General features: G+C 38.2%; 1 protein-coding gene across 1 annotated transcript; it reads right to left on the bottom strand.

Annotated features, from left to right (window-relative positions):
- Nucleotides 1-2,493: 2,493 nt before the first annotated feature.
- Nucleotides 2,494-16,997, bottom strand: LOC120105150 (importin-5-like). Its single transcript, XM_039117346.1, has 20 exons — nucleotides 15,679-16,997; nucleotides 15,318-15,521; nucleotides 14,158-14,262; nucleotides 13,985-14,050; nucleotides 13,734-13,898; nucleotides 12,730-12,804; nucleotides 12,494-12,648; nucleotides 9,794-9,929; nucleotides 9,616-9,685; nucleotides 9,403-9,530; nucleotides 9,235-9,291; nucleotides 7,398-7,583; nucleotides 7,166-7,258; nucleotides 6,236-6,321; nucleotides 6,078-6,144; nucleotides 5,859-5,925; nucleotides 5,617-5,753; nucleotides 3,877-3,968; nucleotides 3,690-3,756; nucleotides 2,494-2,998 (listed from the first exon to the last, which is right to left on the bottom strand). Exons 1-20 carry the CDS (start codon nucleotides 16,930-16,932, stop codon nucleotides 2,834-2,836), a joined length of 3,375 nt encoding a protein of 1,124 aa, XP_038973274.1. The 5' UTR covers nucleotides 16,933-16,997; the 3' UTR covers nucleotides 2,494-2,833.
- Nucleotides 16,998-18,701: the final 1,704 nt, after the last annotated feature.

Below are 18,701 nucleotides of genomic sequence, written 5' to 3'. Positions count from 1 at the left end.
TCAAAAAAAAGAGGAAATTTTTAAAATTAAAATAAATAACTTTAAATAAAATGGTAACTTTTGATTAAATTATTTGTCTGACTTTTTTCATATAAAATAATGTTTCTTTATTTATTTTTAACTAAAAATAGTATTTTATTTTTTTGTAATAAAAAATTCTAAATAGGCACCCTTCTGTACAAGAAGATCCTATGATCAAATCTTGAGAGTATTTTTTTGAGAAGATAGTCAATGGAAATAATTTTATGAGACGATCAATGAACCTTTTGTTATTATTTTATTTTTTTAAAAAAAAAGAGAAGAAGTGTTACGAAATTGTCGGATCTAAAATCTTTCTAGAATATTTCGAAATGAGCATCAAGATAACTCCACTCTCATAAAAAAATAAAATAATAAAATTAGAAGAAAATTAAAAGAACAACATGGGAAAAAACTCAAGATATTTTAATTTAAAATAGTAATAATAATAGTAATAAAAATATCTATGATAATATTTAAATTATAGCTGAATAATTTAATTATTCAGGACAAACTCTGACAAACTCATTATTATTCAAATTGGCAGTGGGACGTCGCCGTTGAGCATCTGGTGCAACTTGCAGCAGTTGTTACGAATCTATCGTGCACGCCTCGTTTGTTAGAACATGCCACCCTCTCCCACCATCGTGAGTGGCATTTATTAATTCTCTCTGAGCTTTGTTTAAACTATAATCGCCATAATTAAGAATAGTTTAATCTAATGATAATATATTTTAGGGTGAGGTGGTTCCTACTTGGTCTTCTTCGAGGCATGGACTAAATAGAAGAATAAGGCCCCATGCGTTGCTTTCATTGTGCCTCGGTATTTCTAATTCTATTCGTAGACTCATGTGAGTCGAAGAAATAGATTCCTCTTGGATTGTAGGCTAGAAGACCATTTCTCATTACCATGTTTGTTTTCAATTTTGTCCATGTGGGCGCCCATAAATGGGTTGCCTTCAATAACGCCACTCCCGGGATGGAGTCTATAGATGAATCCTAGCTCTCTCAGCATCTATTATTTTTTTTATCCCCAAATAGAAGAAAGAAGTGGACTGAAATAGTAATCTTAAAAATGAATCTGCTTTATTGGTTACCATGCTTGATTGAACCGAGCCATACTACCAACACGCAGTAAAAGATCCAAGCAAACCGAACTGATACATAAAGTCAGATGATGGATATGTTCACATCGTGACAGAGGAAAATCTGAACATTCACTATTTTTTTTATTATATGGGGATTGGCGTTAGAACCGTAGGAAGCTATTAGCTGAAGATGTTCTCAAATTTTAAATGTGATAAGAGTTCATGAAACTAATATATTATTAACAAGAATTATACCTGGCGAATAACTAGAATAGCTCCACCGAGAAGATAATCGAAACGAAGAATTATCATAGATGCGAAACGCTATGCTGGTTCGAGCATTCAAAGTAGAAAGATACTAAACTTGTTCAGGTCTGCTGCACCATAAACAATCCATAGAATGTGGACTATTCAGGGCTATCAAGTTCATCTAGCATGCTCGTTACTGTCAAGGCAACCAACCTCCAGTATGGCCTTAAATCCTTCCTTGCTGACCACTGATTGCTCAACTCCAACATATGACTAGATTCCCAGAGTGAAATTTTCAAATATTCTGAGAGCATAGAAACAAATATAAAACGTTATGGGAGCGGCCTGCCGACTTGCAAGGCTTCCAGGTTTAGCAAATTGAGCATGTAAAGATGCAACTTCCAAACTTTGGAAAACCATTTTCTGATGACTCTCAGTTTGTAGAACTATACAAAGCAAGAGGAATCGCCCACACTAACATGTAAACACTTACAAACCAAAATCCCCTCCCCTCCACTTATTTTTACAAACCAAAATCCGATGAAGTAGGTAATCAAATTCAGATCTCTGGTACATCCACCATGGAACCCCACAATCAGAATAAGTTGGCACCTTCCATTTTCTAATTGCAAAGATGTTATCCTCCCTAGTCCGAAACTATTTACCTGTTGCAGCTCAAAGCCATTGATCTTATGAATCTACTTCTAATCTCTGCAATGATAGAAGCTTTATTAAGTACAAGACTCTGTAAACAAATGTAAAATTAAAGAGCACAGGCAAACATCTGCCTTTCACCTTGCGATAGACAACGGGCTTGTGGAACACCATACGTGGAAAGAGCGAACTAGGCATGACAAAAGGCATAACTTGAGCTCTCCACGTCCAACATAAGCCCAATTTCGAACGTATCTGTTATGAGAATCATTCATCCTTTCAGATGTTTTAGCATCCATAGATAACCTGATATCATCTGGCTATGCACACCCGAACGCGAGTATTCCAAAAAATGCAACCAATTTTTTAACCAGCAAGACCCCATAAAGCAACGTTCTGTATGACCAACCAATTCCTCCTTGCCAAAGAAGGTACGCTTCCAAAATTTTGCTTAACATACAAATCCCATAAATACAGGAGAGTCTGAAGAACTTACAATTACATACAGAAGGATGATTTTCACACTTCAATAGAGAAATAAAAGATCAAGCACCAAAATTGTTGCAGAACTATTTTCCACCAGGAGCATTCTATAGCCACTCACTTTTACCACTCTAGCCAATAATATAAACATGCATTTTACGGTCTATAATATACACACTCTACACCAAAATCACAAAATCTCTCGCCGAACAATAATATATCAACCGCAAGCAAACAATACGCTAATGGATGACATGACTTGACAAATTTAAGGACATACAAAGAATGGATTGCAATGATAAAAGATGTACTATAACCAGACAACCGACTCAAAGGAAAAACTATGATGACAAGACCGACTGCAATGCAAGCTGCTGCTGAGGCTGCAAGGAAGACCAGGTTGAAGCAAGGACAGATGGTGGCAGTGTTTGTTGGAGCTGCCTCAAAAGATTAATCATCCTGCCAGCAGTTTGTTCCGTGGCCAGATCCCTTCCTGCACATAAGACCTACACGGCAGAACAGCCAATTTCAGGGTGTGGACATGCAGGGAGGGAGGCAGGGGGGGGGATGGGAGAATTGGGATATTAACAAGCTTTATTCTTCAACAAATCAGTTAGTACCTTGACCATTTGCTGATGTAGAACAAAAACTAATTAGTGTTCCATCTTTTATTGCATATTCAAATCCTTGAAAGTTAAAACTATATAAAAGCAATTTAATTTCCAAATTTTTCCAATTCTAACCCTAAATAAATTTCTCTTTTAAAAGGCTTAAAACATACTAGATTTCTATAGCATAAGGGACTCCAAAAACATCTAAAAAGGATATCTCAGTACATTCGGACCCTCAGAACTTTCAAGGGAGTACAGTGAGATATCTCTAAACCAAGAAGCAAAGGTGAGATAGAATGCATAGAAAATTTTAAAAAAGTTAATTATCAGATAATTATTTTCAGATCTTTTCTGAATTCAGCTTTTAGTTAAATTATCCAAATCTAAAACCTTTAGCAGAAACGTGCATCTGAATGCGCAGTATAACTAGCACTTTAAAAAAAAGACAGAATTTTAAACAAAATTGAGGACCATCAGCAAAGTTAGCAAACAATGGGTGGATCACATATATAATCATTAGTTCATGAATTAATAAGTGTGGCAGCAAAACCCAAGGCTTTATAGCAGAGCAGAGGAAGGAGATTACCTCAGCAAATACAGAAATGATTTTAGGAAGATATTGATTGTTAGGACCCAAAAGCTCCCTATCTGACCTGTGAACAAGACATGACCTGTCAATCATTAGACTTTCACCACAAGAAAATAAATGACAGAATATTTATCATATAAAAACCTGTACAAGTCAGATAAACAAAGCAAAGACATGCACTTACCTTTCAACCATTGAACAAAGCTGCTCATGGACAACTTTGGCCTCGATCAAATCACCTTTTATTGGCAAGCAGTTTAACCAAGCAGGAACAACCTGGCAAGCATGAAAGGCTGTCATGACAAAAAAAAAGATACCAATAGTGGTATTGCCTATTTTGCATTCCAACAGACAAATTGTCAAACAAAAAAAGGTGAGTCATCCCATGGATAAAGGGTTGTCATGAAAGGAAATAATGAAATCAGAATAATGACTGAAAAATATATTGATTTCCAAGGCCGAGAACCTTACTCTGCAAACACTCACACTAGTCAGTTGTGCCCTTTAAAATGCTCAATCTTGGCCGCAAAATGTGTGCACACAAGCACAGCAGCTTGCACGTGTTATTATTTACAAGGTTGAAACAGAGTAATGGCCTGATCAACTTCGCATTTCAGCAAAACTTGCTATCAAGAAACTTGAAGCATCGCGAAGCATGCATCCTCAAAAACATTTAAAAACAGAACTTACAGGCACAGCCGTTAACATCAAGCCTTTTCCTAATTATTTGGTGTTGATTCTATGATTCTTCTTTAACCAATATTCTCAGATTTTTCCCATCCATGCATCCTAGGCTCATCCTCCTAGGCTCTTCAACACCATTCAAGCTCCTTTCCTAATGGGAAACACAGTTCAGCTAGAGGTCATGACAATATGGTCACCTATGCCGCAAATATGGTCACTGATAGAAATGAAGTCTATACAACACTGCAATCCTTCAGACAGGCCTAATTAGATTTTTTTCCAAGGCTAGATACTGAATTTTACATATGATCTTAGTCAATTTATTTTACAGGCGAGCTACTGAACTTTACATCTAGTCCTAGATCGCCTCCTAGTCAATTGACTAATAGCAAGATTCAACAAAATGATCACATCTATTTGGTGTTATTCAAACAATTTCCAACGTATCAAGCAAACAGTGCCAACACCATCACATCTTGATAAAATTTAAGATCAAGCATGGAAGATTTAGTCGCAGTACAAACCAACAACCTTAGAAATCTTAAATACACTCAAAAAAATAATAACAATGACATTAATAAAACATCAAAGCATTGCGCAAAATATCCATTTTTAAAAATCTAAAAGAAAATTAATTTAGTAGAAAACATTAGGATAAAACAAGCATTTTGATCCTTCCTCAACATAAATAGCAAATAGCAAGATGCCTCGAACAGCAAATTTTCAAGAGAAGATGTTAATGAGTCAGATCTCATTTAGTCATTAGCCATCACAATTTAAGATCAAGCATGGAAGATTTAGTCACAGTACAAACCAACAACCTTAGAAATCTTAAATACACTCAAAAAAATAATAACAATGACATTAATAAAACATCAAAGCATTGCGAAAAATATCCATTTTTAAAAATCTAAAAGAAAATTAATTTAGTAGAAAACATTAAGATAAAACAAGCATTTTGATCCTTCCTCAACATAAATAGATGCCTCGAACAGCAAATTTTCAAGAGAAGATGTTAATGAGTCAGATCTCATTTAGTCATTAGCCATCACAATTTGTCACTGCATTATTGGAACGACAAATACAAACCTTATTCGAATATGCAGGATAGTTTATTTATATCACTCAGTGTCGTTTGTTCTGATTAATGGCTACATCCTTTGTGAGAACAAGCTTTTCAATTATGTTGAGAGAGAGAGAGAGAGGATAGGGAAGAGAGAATAATTGAAAGTAGAAATACCTGAGCTGCATCAATACCATCCCTGTGGAACTGACAAATTTTTCCGAGAGCTGAAACAGCATTGTCATATGCCATCACATTGTCTGAATCCAGTGCATTAGAATGTCTAATAACATTATTTAGCCTTGAGAGAGCTTCTGTTGAAGGGAAAAGAAAATCATACAAACAATATTAATAATACCGCACCGAAGGGAAGCAAACAGACATGCAAAATATTCACAAATTTAATTCTATTGGGATACCTCCAACAAGCGGTCGGAACACAGAGCCACCAAATTCAGCACAAACACCAACTCCATAAACAGCAGCCTGAAGACAATTACTTCTTGAAATTAACCTACTAACTTGGAAACGCTGAAGGATATATATGGGTGATTTATCAAAGTAAAGTTGTATGTATGTATGCACGTGTGGGTTCTAAGGTAGTGCAGAGGAATAGGGTTAGCGAAGGGATTACAAACCTGTCTAACATCCGCATTCCCATCATTGCATGCTTCTAATAGAAAAGGAAGATAAGTATCATAATATCTGCTCAATGAAAAAAAAGAAAACATTAGACAAAAAATACTAGATTAAAAGCCTAACTTTCCAAACAGTTGAGTTCAAGAAACAAACTTACCTCAGAGCGGCTTCTCGACATTGTTCTGCAACGTCATCAAAAATGCAAATGGCAATTCTTCTCTCCTCAGCTGTTTTATCCTTTCCCTGCATATATATACAGACCATGAAAAAAAATTCTGTTGAAGAAATTTACTGATTTACTGTTCTAACCATTGGTTGAGGAATTCAGAAACAGAAGCATTCTTTTATCTAATAACTAAAGGTTATTTCATACAAACAGGGTTAAGAACATTGCAAACAGCATTGAATTTTAAAGGTACCAAAGCAAAATAGAAAAGGAATAAAATAACAAGTACAGGAAATTGAATCTTCTACCTAAATATCTTAGGATGGCCACAAGCATAAAGATAACCAAGCCAACGGCAAGTACTGCTTTTGACTACCAGGTTCAGCGCAAATGGATAATAACATCGAATTAAGAAAATCCAAGTTTACATATAGGACACGCTATGTAAAGGAACTGGAGATGTCCCAATTTCTGCATACACTCAAATTATATAAATCTGATGAAAAGAGGCTGGTTAAATATGCAAATGAAAAGTTGTCAACGTATGGAGCTAGCTTTTTTGATGTTTCCAGGTGACTTAGCATGTGGGTATATGGTGATGGTCTACATATCACTGATCATAAAGCATTCTAGTGATCCCATAACAGTCAAAAAACTTCTATGAGCAATATAAGTATAACCACAGCTGGCATAAACATGAATGAAGATATAGCCAAGGAAAAGCAAATTGTATGTTTTTCACAAAAGTGGTTGCAATTTATTATTGGCATCCAAATTAACAGCATAAATGATAACAGAAAGGTCCACCACAATAAGTAATTCCCAGACCTTAAAGAGGAGGCTGATCAAGTAAAACATTTCCATCTTCCCAACATATAAAATTTTAATATAAATACGAGTGGCATGCTTTTCAGGACTTACCAACATTGGTGTTATATACATAGCAAGTTCATCAAAGAATGGCAGGAAAGAAGCCTTGAATGTTTTGATCAAAGTGCCCAAGCAATCACCAACCTGAAGAAAAAATCACAAAGGAAGAAAAACACAGGACAACGATCAAGTTTCACAATATATAAATGATCATGTCAAGGGCAAAGCTCACAATGAGTAATTTGCTAAGCATACACAGAAGTATGACTGTGTTATGGCAGACCTGGTCAAAGACTTCTTCCTCTTGTTCATTTTCCTCTTTAAGCAATTCTCCTTCCTCAGCGTCAAAGTCCTCTGCCCTTGTCCTTTCTGCCCTTTCTCTTTTCCTAGTTGTGCTTGTTGTAACCACATGCTTGATCTCATCCACTATACTTCTCACCTGGCCTTCATCAAGAAGTGGTCCGGAGAGCTGAAAAAACAAAAAAAGGGGGGATAAAACTGCATGTTGCAATTGAATTTTTTATAGTAATATCAAGACATTATCATATTTGACAAGCTCCAAAATTTGTGTGTGCATGTGAGAGAGAGAGAGAGAAACAGACAGAAAGAGAAAGAGAACATAATCTAAGAGAAAGCATAACACGAAGATCAAGTAATGATTGTTAAAATAAAAGGTTCAACGAAGTAGTGGCATTTGGAGTTTAACAACAGCATGGAATTCAAATATTTTGCAATAAAAAAGCTTAAGATGCCGACATATCTGCAATCTTAAAAAGGTGTCGTCTTAGAACAAAAACTAAGATCACCATAGCCAATGTGATAACCTCTTCGCTGAAGTTTGTTTTAAGAATCTCCAATGCATGCGAGAAGCTTCAAATTAAGGTTCCTAGAAGCCCTATCCAGTCCTTTGTACATTCTTATTGCTTTTGGAACAGCAACAAAATTGGTTACTTGATAGCAAAATAATGGTCAAAGTCAGATGGCCATCAAAACTTCAAATATTAATAGTTACATATACTGTACCAGATCCAAATTAAGCCATTCCAAAACATTTAATTCCCAGTTAAAACAGGCCTCCATAACTCACTGATCCAAAGGTAATGCAAGGCATACATATTGTGTTAGGTACAAAATATTTTCTTAGCCAAAAAGAGAAGGCAAAAATCTTACCACTGAAATTCTTTTGCTTGTACAAAAAAAAATGTACCCAAAAAAAAAATTCTTTTGCTTTACCAAGGATCTGTTTTTGAGAATAATGACTTAACCAAAGCCATGACAGAATGCATTAATAGTCCAACCAATCACTTTGTATTACCAAGGCCATGACATCATGCATTGAGCAAAGTCAACAAACACTTTAATGTGGGTATAACTGCATAAGTATAGCCCATCCATGCTCATGCAACAATGGGTCAGATCACACTAAACAAGTATTAAATTCTAATATGTAGCTCAACCCATTGCGATCTCTCACTGCATAATAAGTTAAAGGAGAGCAAATTTCAGAAAGGGAAGATCTGGTACAACAGCCCAATTTCTTTTTTCCATTTATTAGAAGTTCTAGCATCTCTAGGGATTGATAAGGAAGGATTAGCTTACATTATATGTAAGTTTTTCCACATCTTCAAACCAAAATGACCTGTAGAAGTATGATTATATTTAACTACACAGATTGTAACAAGACCAAAACTAGCTAAGCTTCTATGACACATCAACACAGATCATAAAAATAGCTTAAAGCTAGTGGCCTTCTTCAGATAAACCACGTTTTACACTGATTTACCAACTTTCCTCAGTAGACAATGTTCGTAATTAGTAAACTTCTTATCACACAAGAACTTCTATGTTAGCAATAGATGCAAGTAACAGAACTCTTCAGCCCCAAGAGCATGCAGTTTAGAACAAGTCAACTTGCACTAAATTCTCCCTAGAACAGAAAACTTTCTTGCTCACAAAAAATAAGACATCTGTTTAATATAATAGACTTGACTGAAGCAGTTAGGGGATACTGACAAAGTTGACAATACAAATAATTGTACTACAGTATTAAGAAAACAAAATAGCGAGGAAGCTCTTAAAAAAAATTGATGGAAAGAAATAGGCTAAGGTAGAAGACAAACCTGTAAACACTCATTCAATGAATCCAACATGCATGCACAAATTTCTGTTTCAGGCTCCTATAATCAAAGATATCATTCCAAAAGACAAATATAAGTACAGAAATAAAATAAAATTCTCGGACATCAGCAAATACAGAGGTGTTGTTAAATAGAGAGTTGTAGGATAACCTTATGCAAAGCTTCAATGAGAGATGGAATTATATAGTCAGACAACTGCTTAACATATGATTCATTACGACCCTGAGTCAGCCCTTTCTCCACAGCTAGCTTTGCTGCGCGAAGTAGTTCTGGCATGGCTGGAGGTAAATAAAATCACATTGGATCTTTAGAAGAAAAACTTATGCCAAAATAAGATTGCAAACAACAAATGTACAGTAATACCAGAAACAGCAGCCTTCCTGACTTCTTCATGGAAATAAAATTTGAGAAGCGGTACTAAAGTAGGAGCAACCTGCGATTAATTTGTAGGTTACAGGATCATTTCTTTTTAAATAGACGCATTTATTCAATTAGATAAAGGCCTAATAAAGGAAATGTATAAACACTGATCATAACCAACCTGATCGATCCATGGGTAGAAACCCTCCTTGAGTTCATCAGCATAACAACAGAGCATGTTACAAGCTGTGGCTTTCTCCTCCAGCACACTAGTCCGAATACCAATCCTTTTATCACCAAGAGTGATGGTTTCGATGCTGCATTAATATACGAGTCAAGTGAATGTGTTGCGCATATCTTAATATCAAATAACACCATGCAAATTCCATATCCTAGGATATCACACAGATCATGTTGGGCATGACAGGAAACTAGCTTAGTAGAAGAGAGGGGAATCATAGCAGAACAAATGTAAATTAAGGAAAAGCATGAGGTTCATAACACTAAAGCTATAAAAAATGGAAGTTGTCAAGGGAGTTTTGGAAAAGTACACATTGCAATACTGTATCTCCGTTCTTACAAGACAAGGATGGCATACAATGAACAGCATATCTTATTAAGACAGATAGCATAGATGAGAATGGATTTATTACATTTAAGATGTTCATCAGGTCATTTTTAATCGTGATCTTATTTTCTTTTCTAGTTTTTTTCGGTTGCACAGCACCACACTATGCAACCTGCATGCACAATGTCTTTTGAAATTTGCACAATACAAAAAATTACTTTGAGGGTCACCATTTACTACACAACCACAAGGATTTTCTGTTCTAGTTCTTGCAAAACAAGTTCATACAAAATTATCATCATGGTTTCATTGAAAACCAGATTGCTAAGGACAGGTTTGCCAGAACCAGATAAAGCATATGGTAAGAAATTCTTTGGTTACACCATAAACTCAAACACAGAAGTTACAGACTGATGCATAATTCTCATGTTGCTTCTCAATTGGGCAACCTGTACAATGTAAATTGAGGAGCAACGAGTCAGTTTCGTATCAACTATATGACTCTTCTGCATGAAGTTTTGGAGTCATGCTAGCACATTTTTGGTTGAGGAAGAGGCTAGTTGTGTCATGCCCACATTTGACCAATTTCAAAATGTTGATACAACCCTATCAGAAACAGGGTGGTGTCAAGAAAGCCAAAAAAGAAAGCCCAGAAGAATCCTCATAGTAAAGTGACAAAGTGCAGGTCATACAGTTTGTGTAAGTTGTATATTTGATCGGTGTTAACAGGTGAACTAGGCAATAAGATGTGATAGACATAGTTGATGTGGAAAAAAGTCAGCACTTGCCTTGCAAGCATGATAGATTAAAATGGAAACATGTGTCACATCATCACGTGACAAGTGACGGCATGCAGTTGGGATTCAAAAAATCACTAATACTCAAATTCCAAATGCAATGTCAAATAGCTATACAATTATATGTATATGATTAGTTAATATACCCACTATAACACTTATACATGAATGCCTGATGTATTTAACCAAAATGACGAGTCATTCTAAGTTATTTGTCTATTACATATAAAGAAAGAAAAACCAAATATTTCTGTAATGCAAGGAAAAAAACATTAGTTAAAACCAATAACAACTGCAAAACTGCACCTATTAGAAAAAAAATTTTAAAGAGTTTGTGTCTTGAAGTGAGAAATTAGATCGACATTACTACATCATCATCATCATTCATCAGTATTATAAGCACTAGATCACCAAGTGAAATGTTTTAGTTATATAGGGACTTTAAAACATGTGGTTTTAGCTGCTATATTTTATCAATTGGTTGGTGATGTGGGACAATACCAAATTCAATACCCAAAGTTTGAAAACAATTTTAGAGTTGAAACTTGCTGCATTTGAACTTATAGATCAAGGGCTTCATCCAGACAGAATCTAATTAAAGAGCCAACACTGAAGTGGTTGGCTCAAGTTCTGAACTAATTAGAGGTGACATAACCTCAAAGGGCTTGCCAGAATTGCAAAATTAATATATATATATATATATATATATATATATATATGTTCCTACTGTCTGAGCTTGGAGTCTCTCCAAAGAGGAACTTTAGCTACTATGTCACAGCCAAAGAAGCAAGGAATGTATCTACAGGCTTTACCTCAATTGGAGCTTCATCATGCATGATAACTGCTTAGCATTCAACGCATACAATGTTAGAAAGTTTCATCCTTTAGTTTTCATTTACAGTCAGTTGAGTATGCTGCTATGTTATACTAGAAAGATCTTTTCCAAGAATATTCAGCTGCTGCATTGTGGTGTTCTCCAAACACAAAGATCTCTGCTACATCATGGAAAAGCATGCGAGACCTCTGGTGTTGCACTACGAGAAATGCTTCCTTGGTTTTGCAAAACAGAAGTCGATAAGAAACCCGAAGGGTTTCTTTTCCCGAAGCCGAAGATTAGAAACCCGAAGGATTTCAAATCTGAGGGCCCCGTAGGTATAACACCGAAGGTGTTATACCGAAGGGGATGAGCCTAAGGTTATATCCCCTTCAGGGGGATATAACTACTTAGGCGAACTCCCCCTAATGAAGGTGAGGTATGTTTTTTCATTACATGGAAATTGCAAAGTTCAAGTATTAACTTCAGGGTGGTTGTATCACAAACTGATTGTGTTTATAGGTGTCCTAACCCCACACGCTTTATACCAGTAACCAGTCTGAGTGGGCCCAGTTCCAAAAAGAAGGGTCAGAAATAAAGTTTTCATAACAGAAAGATGGACCAATTTGCAAATCTACTGCAGTAGCTGCCAAAAATTCCAAAATAAATATTTAAACTGGAGTTTCAGCACTTAAAACTAACCTTTCATCATCTGATTCTTCTATATCCTCATCAGAATCCACAGAGGTAATGGTTACGTCAGGCTTCAACTGAGCAGACTGAAGCAATGGAGGCATTACAACACTCATGTATGGAAGAAAATCCTGTCCTAAGCACTTGCATAGTCTGGCCCAGGCCTATGACACAAAACAAGGAATAAACAATGGGACATATGAGCTGTCCATGTACTATTTCAAGCTATGGGGTCTTAAACATACCTGCAGCATATAACTTGTTATTGGGTCATCTGTCTCCATTTGAGATCCTTGCAATGTCATCAGCACTTCCATTACCTAGCATGAAATATTCAGTTTAATGAGTGCGATAATCATGCTTAACATACCATAAGATCATCAGCTGAACTTGCAGATTCAACAGTTGAAGACATGTGGATAAGACTCTAAAAACAGAAAAAGGATGAAGATAAGAGGTAAGGATGACCAACAAATCCATAACTAAAACTACAAAAGAATTATAACAATGATATAGATTAAAGATTTCCAAATCACATGACTTTTTAACATTAAACAGTTTAGAGATAGTAGGTCATATCCAATGGCTCAAATCATCGGTGCCGGATACTCGGTTATCGAGTCTAGATTGACCTTATTTAAACTGTTGTGTAGGCGCCCACACGTTAGCTTTACTTTGTACATGTAAACTTTTCTAGCATTACTACTAAATCATTAACTTCATAGCAGTAACAAGGCATCAAACAAAACAAGGAACTAAAATTTTTCACATGTTTTGGAAAAATAACCATAAGAAGAGCTAGTAAACAACTGCACTGCCAAGACAAGGCTGCAGTTTTACACCATTGCAGAATAAGACAGTCTTGCTTTAATCTTCTCAACATTTTCAAACAAGAAGCTATAGCACCTTAATTTGTTGAAAAGTTGTTAAAGTTCATCTTGCAGGTAATGCTACATTCTAAAACATAAGATACCTCTCAAAGTCAAAATATCACAATTCACAAAATTCTTAAGCACTAACATGCTGTCTCCACAGAAAAGTTGGGAATAACTTTTCTTGGAGACTGGGTTCAACTTTAGACGATCTATAGGAGAAAAATATTATATAAATAATTTAAGGTATAAATATAATGATAACAAATGAGCTACAGTCCATAAAAGTGGTCACCAATACCATGAATTGCAGACACCTTTAGAATTGGATGATCCATGAAGGCAATAATTTTTAGAGAGGAAAAAAAGTCTTCTACCTGTCTAGCATCATCCCTAAATTTCTCCTTGCCCACAGCCATTCCAACCAAACTTATGCACTCCATAGACTTGGCACGAAGCATCCGTTTGGACTTGTCAGTTGCATTCATTAAAATAGCTTTGAGATAAGGCATAACAACATCATAATATTTTTGGAATTGTTCCTGCAGGAATATGTCATGTCAGAATAAACCATTTAGAAAATATATATAGAATAGGCAATCTAATAAAATGTGCCTTCAGCAAATACCTGTGACGAATCAGCAACTGATGCTAAAGCTGTCAAAGCTCCCTCTTGCACCATCTGCTTCCCATTCTGAATAAAACATTTTGCATTTTACAAACCTTTTCTAACAACTCCAGAAGAACAAAAACAAAATGCATATGTAAAGTTGAACAAAGTAAAGCAAATATGAAAATAACCTGCAAGAGTACAAGCAACTTGCTAACAATTCCATCCAAGTAAGGTGACAAAATATCTGGTGTGCAATTCTCACTGAAATTCAAGACTGCTGAAGCAGCATGCGCCTGTGGCATCAATCAAACACATGTTTATTAAGAACTGGTTCGCACAAAAAGATTATCCCTGGAATTTGAAATTCAATAAATAAAGACAGAAGCACATAAAGACAAAAAAATTAAGTAGCAGAATTAGACTGCATGGATAGCAGAGCAATTCTTATAAGATCCGTGCAAGGGGTGGGGAATTCCCTGTGAATCAACTACATACGGATACAGAGTGTACTTGTGTCTGGAACCAGAACAAAACCAGCCCATACGATACACTATCATCCAATACTTGGCTTCATGGAATACGCTACCTCATCATTGCTTGTAACAAACCATTGTAGCTCAATTACTATCGTCAATGATGAATACATCCAACAAGGGCAACATGGAGCCAAATTTTTGAGAAAAGCCAGAGGAACAGCGAAAATTATACACAAGAGACATGGTTTGTGCAGGGTCAAGTAAAATGGAACGGAAAGACAAGGAGGAACAAGCAAGGCTAATAAATAATCAGTGACTGACCTGCTTCTGAACTTCCTGAAAAGAACCACCAAGTGGACAAATGATTTATAGCCAGAAATAAAAATTCTATTACAGTTTTTTCTTAGGCTTTCCATCGCTTGCAAAGATTCTATAGCTTATTTCCAACAAAATATACCAAAAACCAGCATGGAAAACATGTTTCAAGATTTCACACTCTTATCTTCTTAAAGCATTGGGGAGAAGACTTGAAACAAAGAAAGGAAGATCGAGTTTCCAAGTTACATTCAAAATACAATTCGCCAATATTTCTCAACCAAATGGAAAAATACAACTAAAAAAATGATGTCTTCATAAGTCACTTTTCAAGCTAGCATGCAACGGATAATTAACATGAATTTTATCATATTCAAGAGGTAAGCTTGGTAGACCAATGGGACTCAAGGTGGTCACATTACAATTGTTGATGATATTGTTGAGCTCAAGCTACTAGAAGTATTTAACAAAGGCAATATTTGATTCGATAAAGATAGTTTCCTGTAATCTATACTGCAGAGATATTTTATGCTCATCAGGCTTGCTAAATTACTTGCCTGAACACGGGGATTCTGGAAGTCATCCATCGCCGATGCCAATGCAGGCAACACCCTCTGGTGATATTGGACTTGCAAATCTGGCCCCAAATCCGTAGACAACTGCCCAATAGCATTTATGGCCGCCCAGCGCACACGGGGATGGGGATCTTGGAATGAATTGAGGACCATGTTCACCACTTGCTCCAGGTTCTTAATCATCACCTGCATAAAGAGGAAAAGAAATACCCGAAGGAATGAAATAAACAAAGATGCTGCTTTCAGAGCTTGGAGCACCATTCCATTTTATGCCACCAGTTACTCGTATAAAAGAAGTTTATTTTTACTTAGATCAAATATCTTCTTTTGAAGGTTACGATACCTTCGAGCAACCTTCAGCAATCTGGGCAAGAGTGATGAGGGCAGCATGGTGCTTCTGCCACTCGGGGGCGGCCAGGTACGCTGGGAGCAGTTCAGACGCGACCGGCACAATGGTATTCCCTCCGAGGGCGATGGAGAGACGGTCGAGGCACTCCTGGGCGACGCTGTAGTTGCTGGTCTCCCCAGCATCCTCATCCTCAGCCTCCGCGCTGTGCCAGGCGGGCTCGTCCTCGATGTCGAGCAGCATCTTCATCAGCACGGCAAACAGCCGCCCGATAAACTGAGGGAGCCGGCGCATCATCCCTGGGGCGCGCTCCCGCGCCTCTGCAAGCGTGATCACAAACTCGACAGCAAGGTGGCGAGTGCCCTCCTCAAGGCGATCGGCCTCGGCGATCTGGAGCATGGCGCCGACGACGTCCGGGAGCTGGCGGCGGAGGAAGCGCGGCTCGGAGCCGGCGAGCTCGATGAGGAGCTCGAGGGCCTCCTGGGCGGTGGCCTCCTTACCGGAGTTGAGGGACTCGGTGAGGGTGCGCATCATGGCGGGGAGGAGGTCGCCGAAGCGGTCGCGGTCGGCAGCCGAGGGGAGGCACTGGACGAGATTGATGGCGGCGCCGAGGGCGGCGATCCGGACATCGGCGGAGGTGGGGTGGGAGAGGGAGGAGAGGAGGACGGAGTGGAGGGTGGGGAGGTGGGGGAGGAGGGTGTCGCCAATGTACTGGGCGAGCTGGGAGAAGATGAGGAGGGCCGATTCCTGGAGGCGGGGGTTGTCGGAGGTGACGGACTGGAACATGAAGGGGAGGAGCTCGGGCCAGGCGTCATCGGGGAGGAGGCCGGCGGCGAGCTCGGAGACGGTGTCGCAGAGCTTCTTGGCGATGGACTTGACGTCCTCTCGCTGGACGGAAGCGAGAAGGAGGGACTTAAGCGAGGCCTGGGAGGCCGGGGATAGGCGAGGCCAGAGGTAGGACGGCGAGGAGGAGTCGCCGGCGGCGGGGGAGGGGGAGGAGTCGCGGGTGAGGAGTTTCCGGAGAAGGATGGCGGACATGGCGCGGATCTCGAGGTGGGGGGAGGAGTGGAGGAGGGTAGCGAGTTTGGCGGCGAGGGCGTCGGGGTGGAGGTCGCGGCAGAGGTGGAAGAGGGACTCCGCCTGCGATCGCTGGTCATTGGCGGAGGACATCAGCCGGGCGATGAGAGCCTCGAAGGGCGCTGGGTCGGCGCCGAGGATCGCCGCCAGCTGCTGCTGCTGGTGGTGGTCCATCGCCGGAGGACGCGGTCGGGTGCTAGGGTTTTGGGGACGGGGACGGGGACGGGGACGGGGACGGCGGATAGGAGAGGAGAGGAGAGGAGAGGAGTCGAGGTCGTCGTCGGGCCGCTCGCTTTCTCGCTCGCCCCGCTCGCTCGGTCGAGGAGTGGGCAGTTTCTTGGCTTTTTATCGTTAGGGTTCGAGAGCAAATTATGGGAGTTTGGAGGGGAAGTGGAAGGAAAAGGGGCGGGTGGCTTTTTCAGCTTTGGATTGGGTCTGGGATGTCCGCGGGGTTTGGGCTCGCTGGAAATTAGCTGTTGACCATGTGTTTGGGCTTTTTTGGGTTTTATTTATCAGGATCATGCCTTTCAAAGCTTTCAGGATTTGTTTCGCCAAAAACTTTATAGGAAAGGGGAGTTGTTTCTTTCCAAAAACGAATTGAGGACGGCCTCTTTAGGTAGCTAAGGTCATGGCGAGAAAATTTGTCCTCATTGCCGGTGATAAACCAACTACTGACTTTCAATCTTCCTAAGTCTTTATTTGTATCAAATTGCTTTCGTCACCAAATTCAGTACTACTAGAAATCGATAAATCTTTTCAAATATTATTTATCCGATTCACTAAGCCTATGGTGCAAGAGGCAGCTGATGTCAATATAGAGAAATTATAACCTACACAGTGTGCATCATATGGCTATACATGCCGTCAATCATTACTGTTTGTTTCTGTAGCAGTATATTGAGAAGAGTGCTTAATGAATACGGTCCACAGAAATAAATAACTGTAATTGGCGGCATATGGTGCACGCTGTGTAGAATATAATTTCTATCCAATATAAGTTTTGGGTATTATTTAGCCAATCAACCTCTTCAGCATGTAATTGATAATATAGCAAAATTATAAATGGATGATCTTTAGCATTTTTGAATAAAATTTATGTAAATTTTTGGAATTATATGCTGACAGCTGGTATCCAGAATATGCTTGGTCTTTTTGTGGAACTTTGTTATGTTGTGCAATTAACCAAAAATTTGATTGGAAAAATACGAAATTATATCAATATAGACTTGAAGGAAAGTAATATATATTTGAGCCACAATGCAACAAAGAATCCATTAAATAAAAACAAAAAAAACAAGGACATTTTTAGAGAGATTAAAACACTAGACCGATAAAATTTATTGTCGATTTCTTCTTTCCATACCTTTGTTTATCTAAGATTTTTCTTTTCTTGGAAGGGGAGCCATGAATTTGATAAATCTAGTCGTACTTACGTTTTGGATTGACAATTGGCAGCCAGTACAAGAAATCTTCATTGCCTTCCATAATTGATTAAACACGATAAGAAAAAAATTGGGTAGCCACAGTTATGGAGTTTAAATGGAACTAAATGCTTTGTCTCACCTAACCTAACTCTCATGTATGATGCTAAAAATCAAATCTAAACTCCTTCCAAATAGATTATATCTATTTGGAAGGTAGTAGCTTTATTAGACATACTGATATCCAATTCATATTGTGTTGCGCCCTACATATGAGGACTCATGCGGCATGTGTTTAGTCCCACATTAGTTATTCGCAAGGTAGATCTTAGGCATTTATACAGAATCAAGAAATACAAATAATACATTCCGACTAGTTTTTTTTTAGGTGAGATCCTGAGTTATTACAAATGGTATCAGAACGGACCTAATCCATAACCTATATGGATTAAAAACACAGCAGCACGAATTTATTGGGGTTGACCACAGGCCAATCGTAGTACTTGTGATGAGGTTTGAATT

The sequence above is a fragment of the Phoenix dactylifera genome, unplaced genomic scaffold (genome assembly GCF_009389715.1).
Source record: "Phoenix dactylifera cultivar Barhee BC4 unplaced genomic scaffold, palm_55x_up_171113_PBpolish2nd_filt_p 000204F, whole genome shotgun sequence".
In the NCBI taxonomy this organism is placed as follows: Eukaryota; Viridiplantae; Streptophyta; class Magnoliopsida; order Arecales; family Arecaceae; genus Phoenix; species Phoenix dactylifera.
This window is presented reverse-complemented; position numbering and strand designations above follow the sequence as displayed.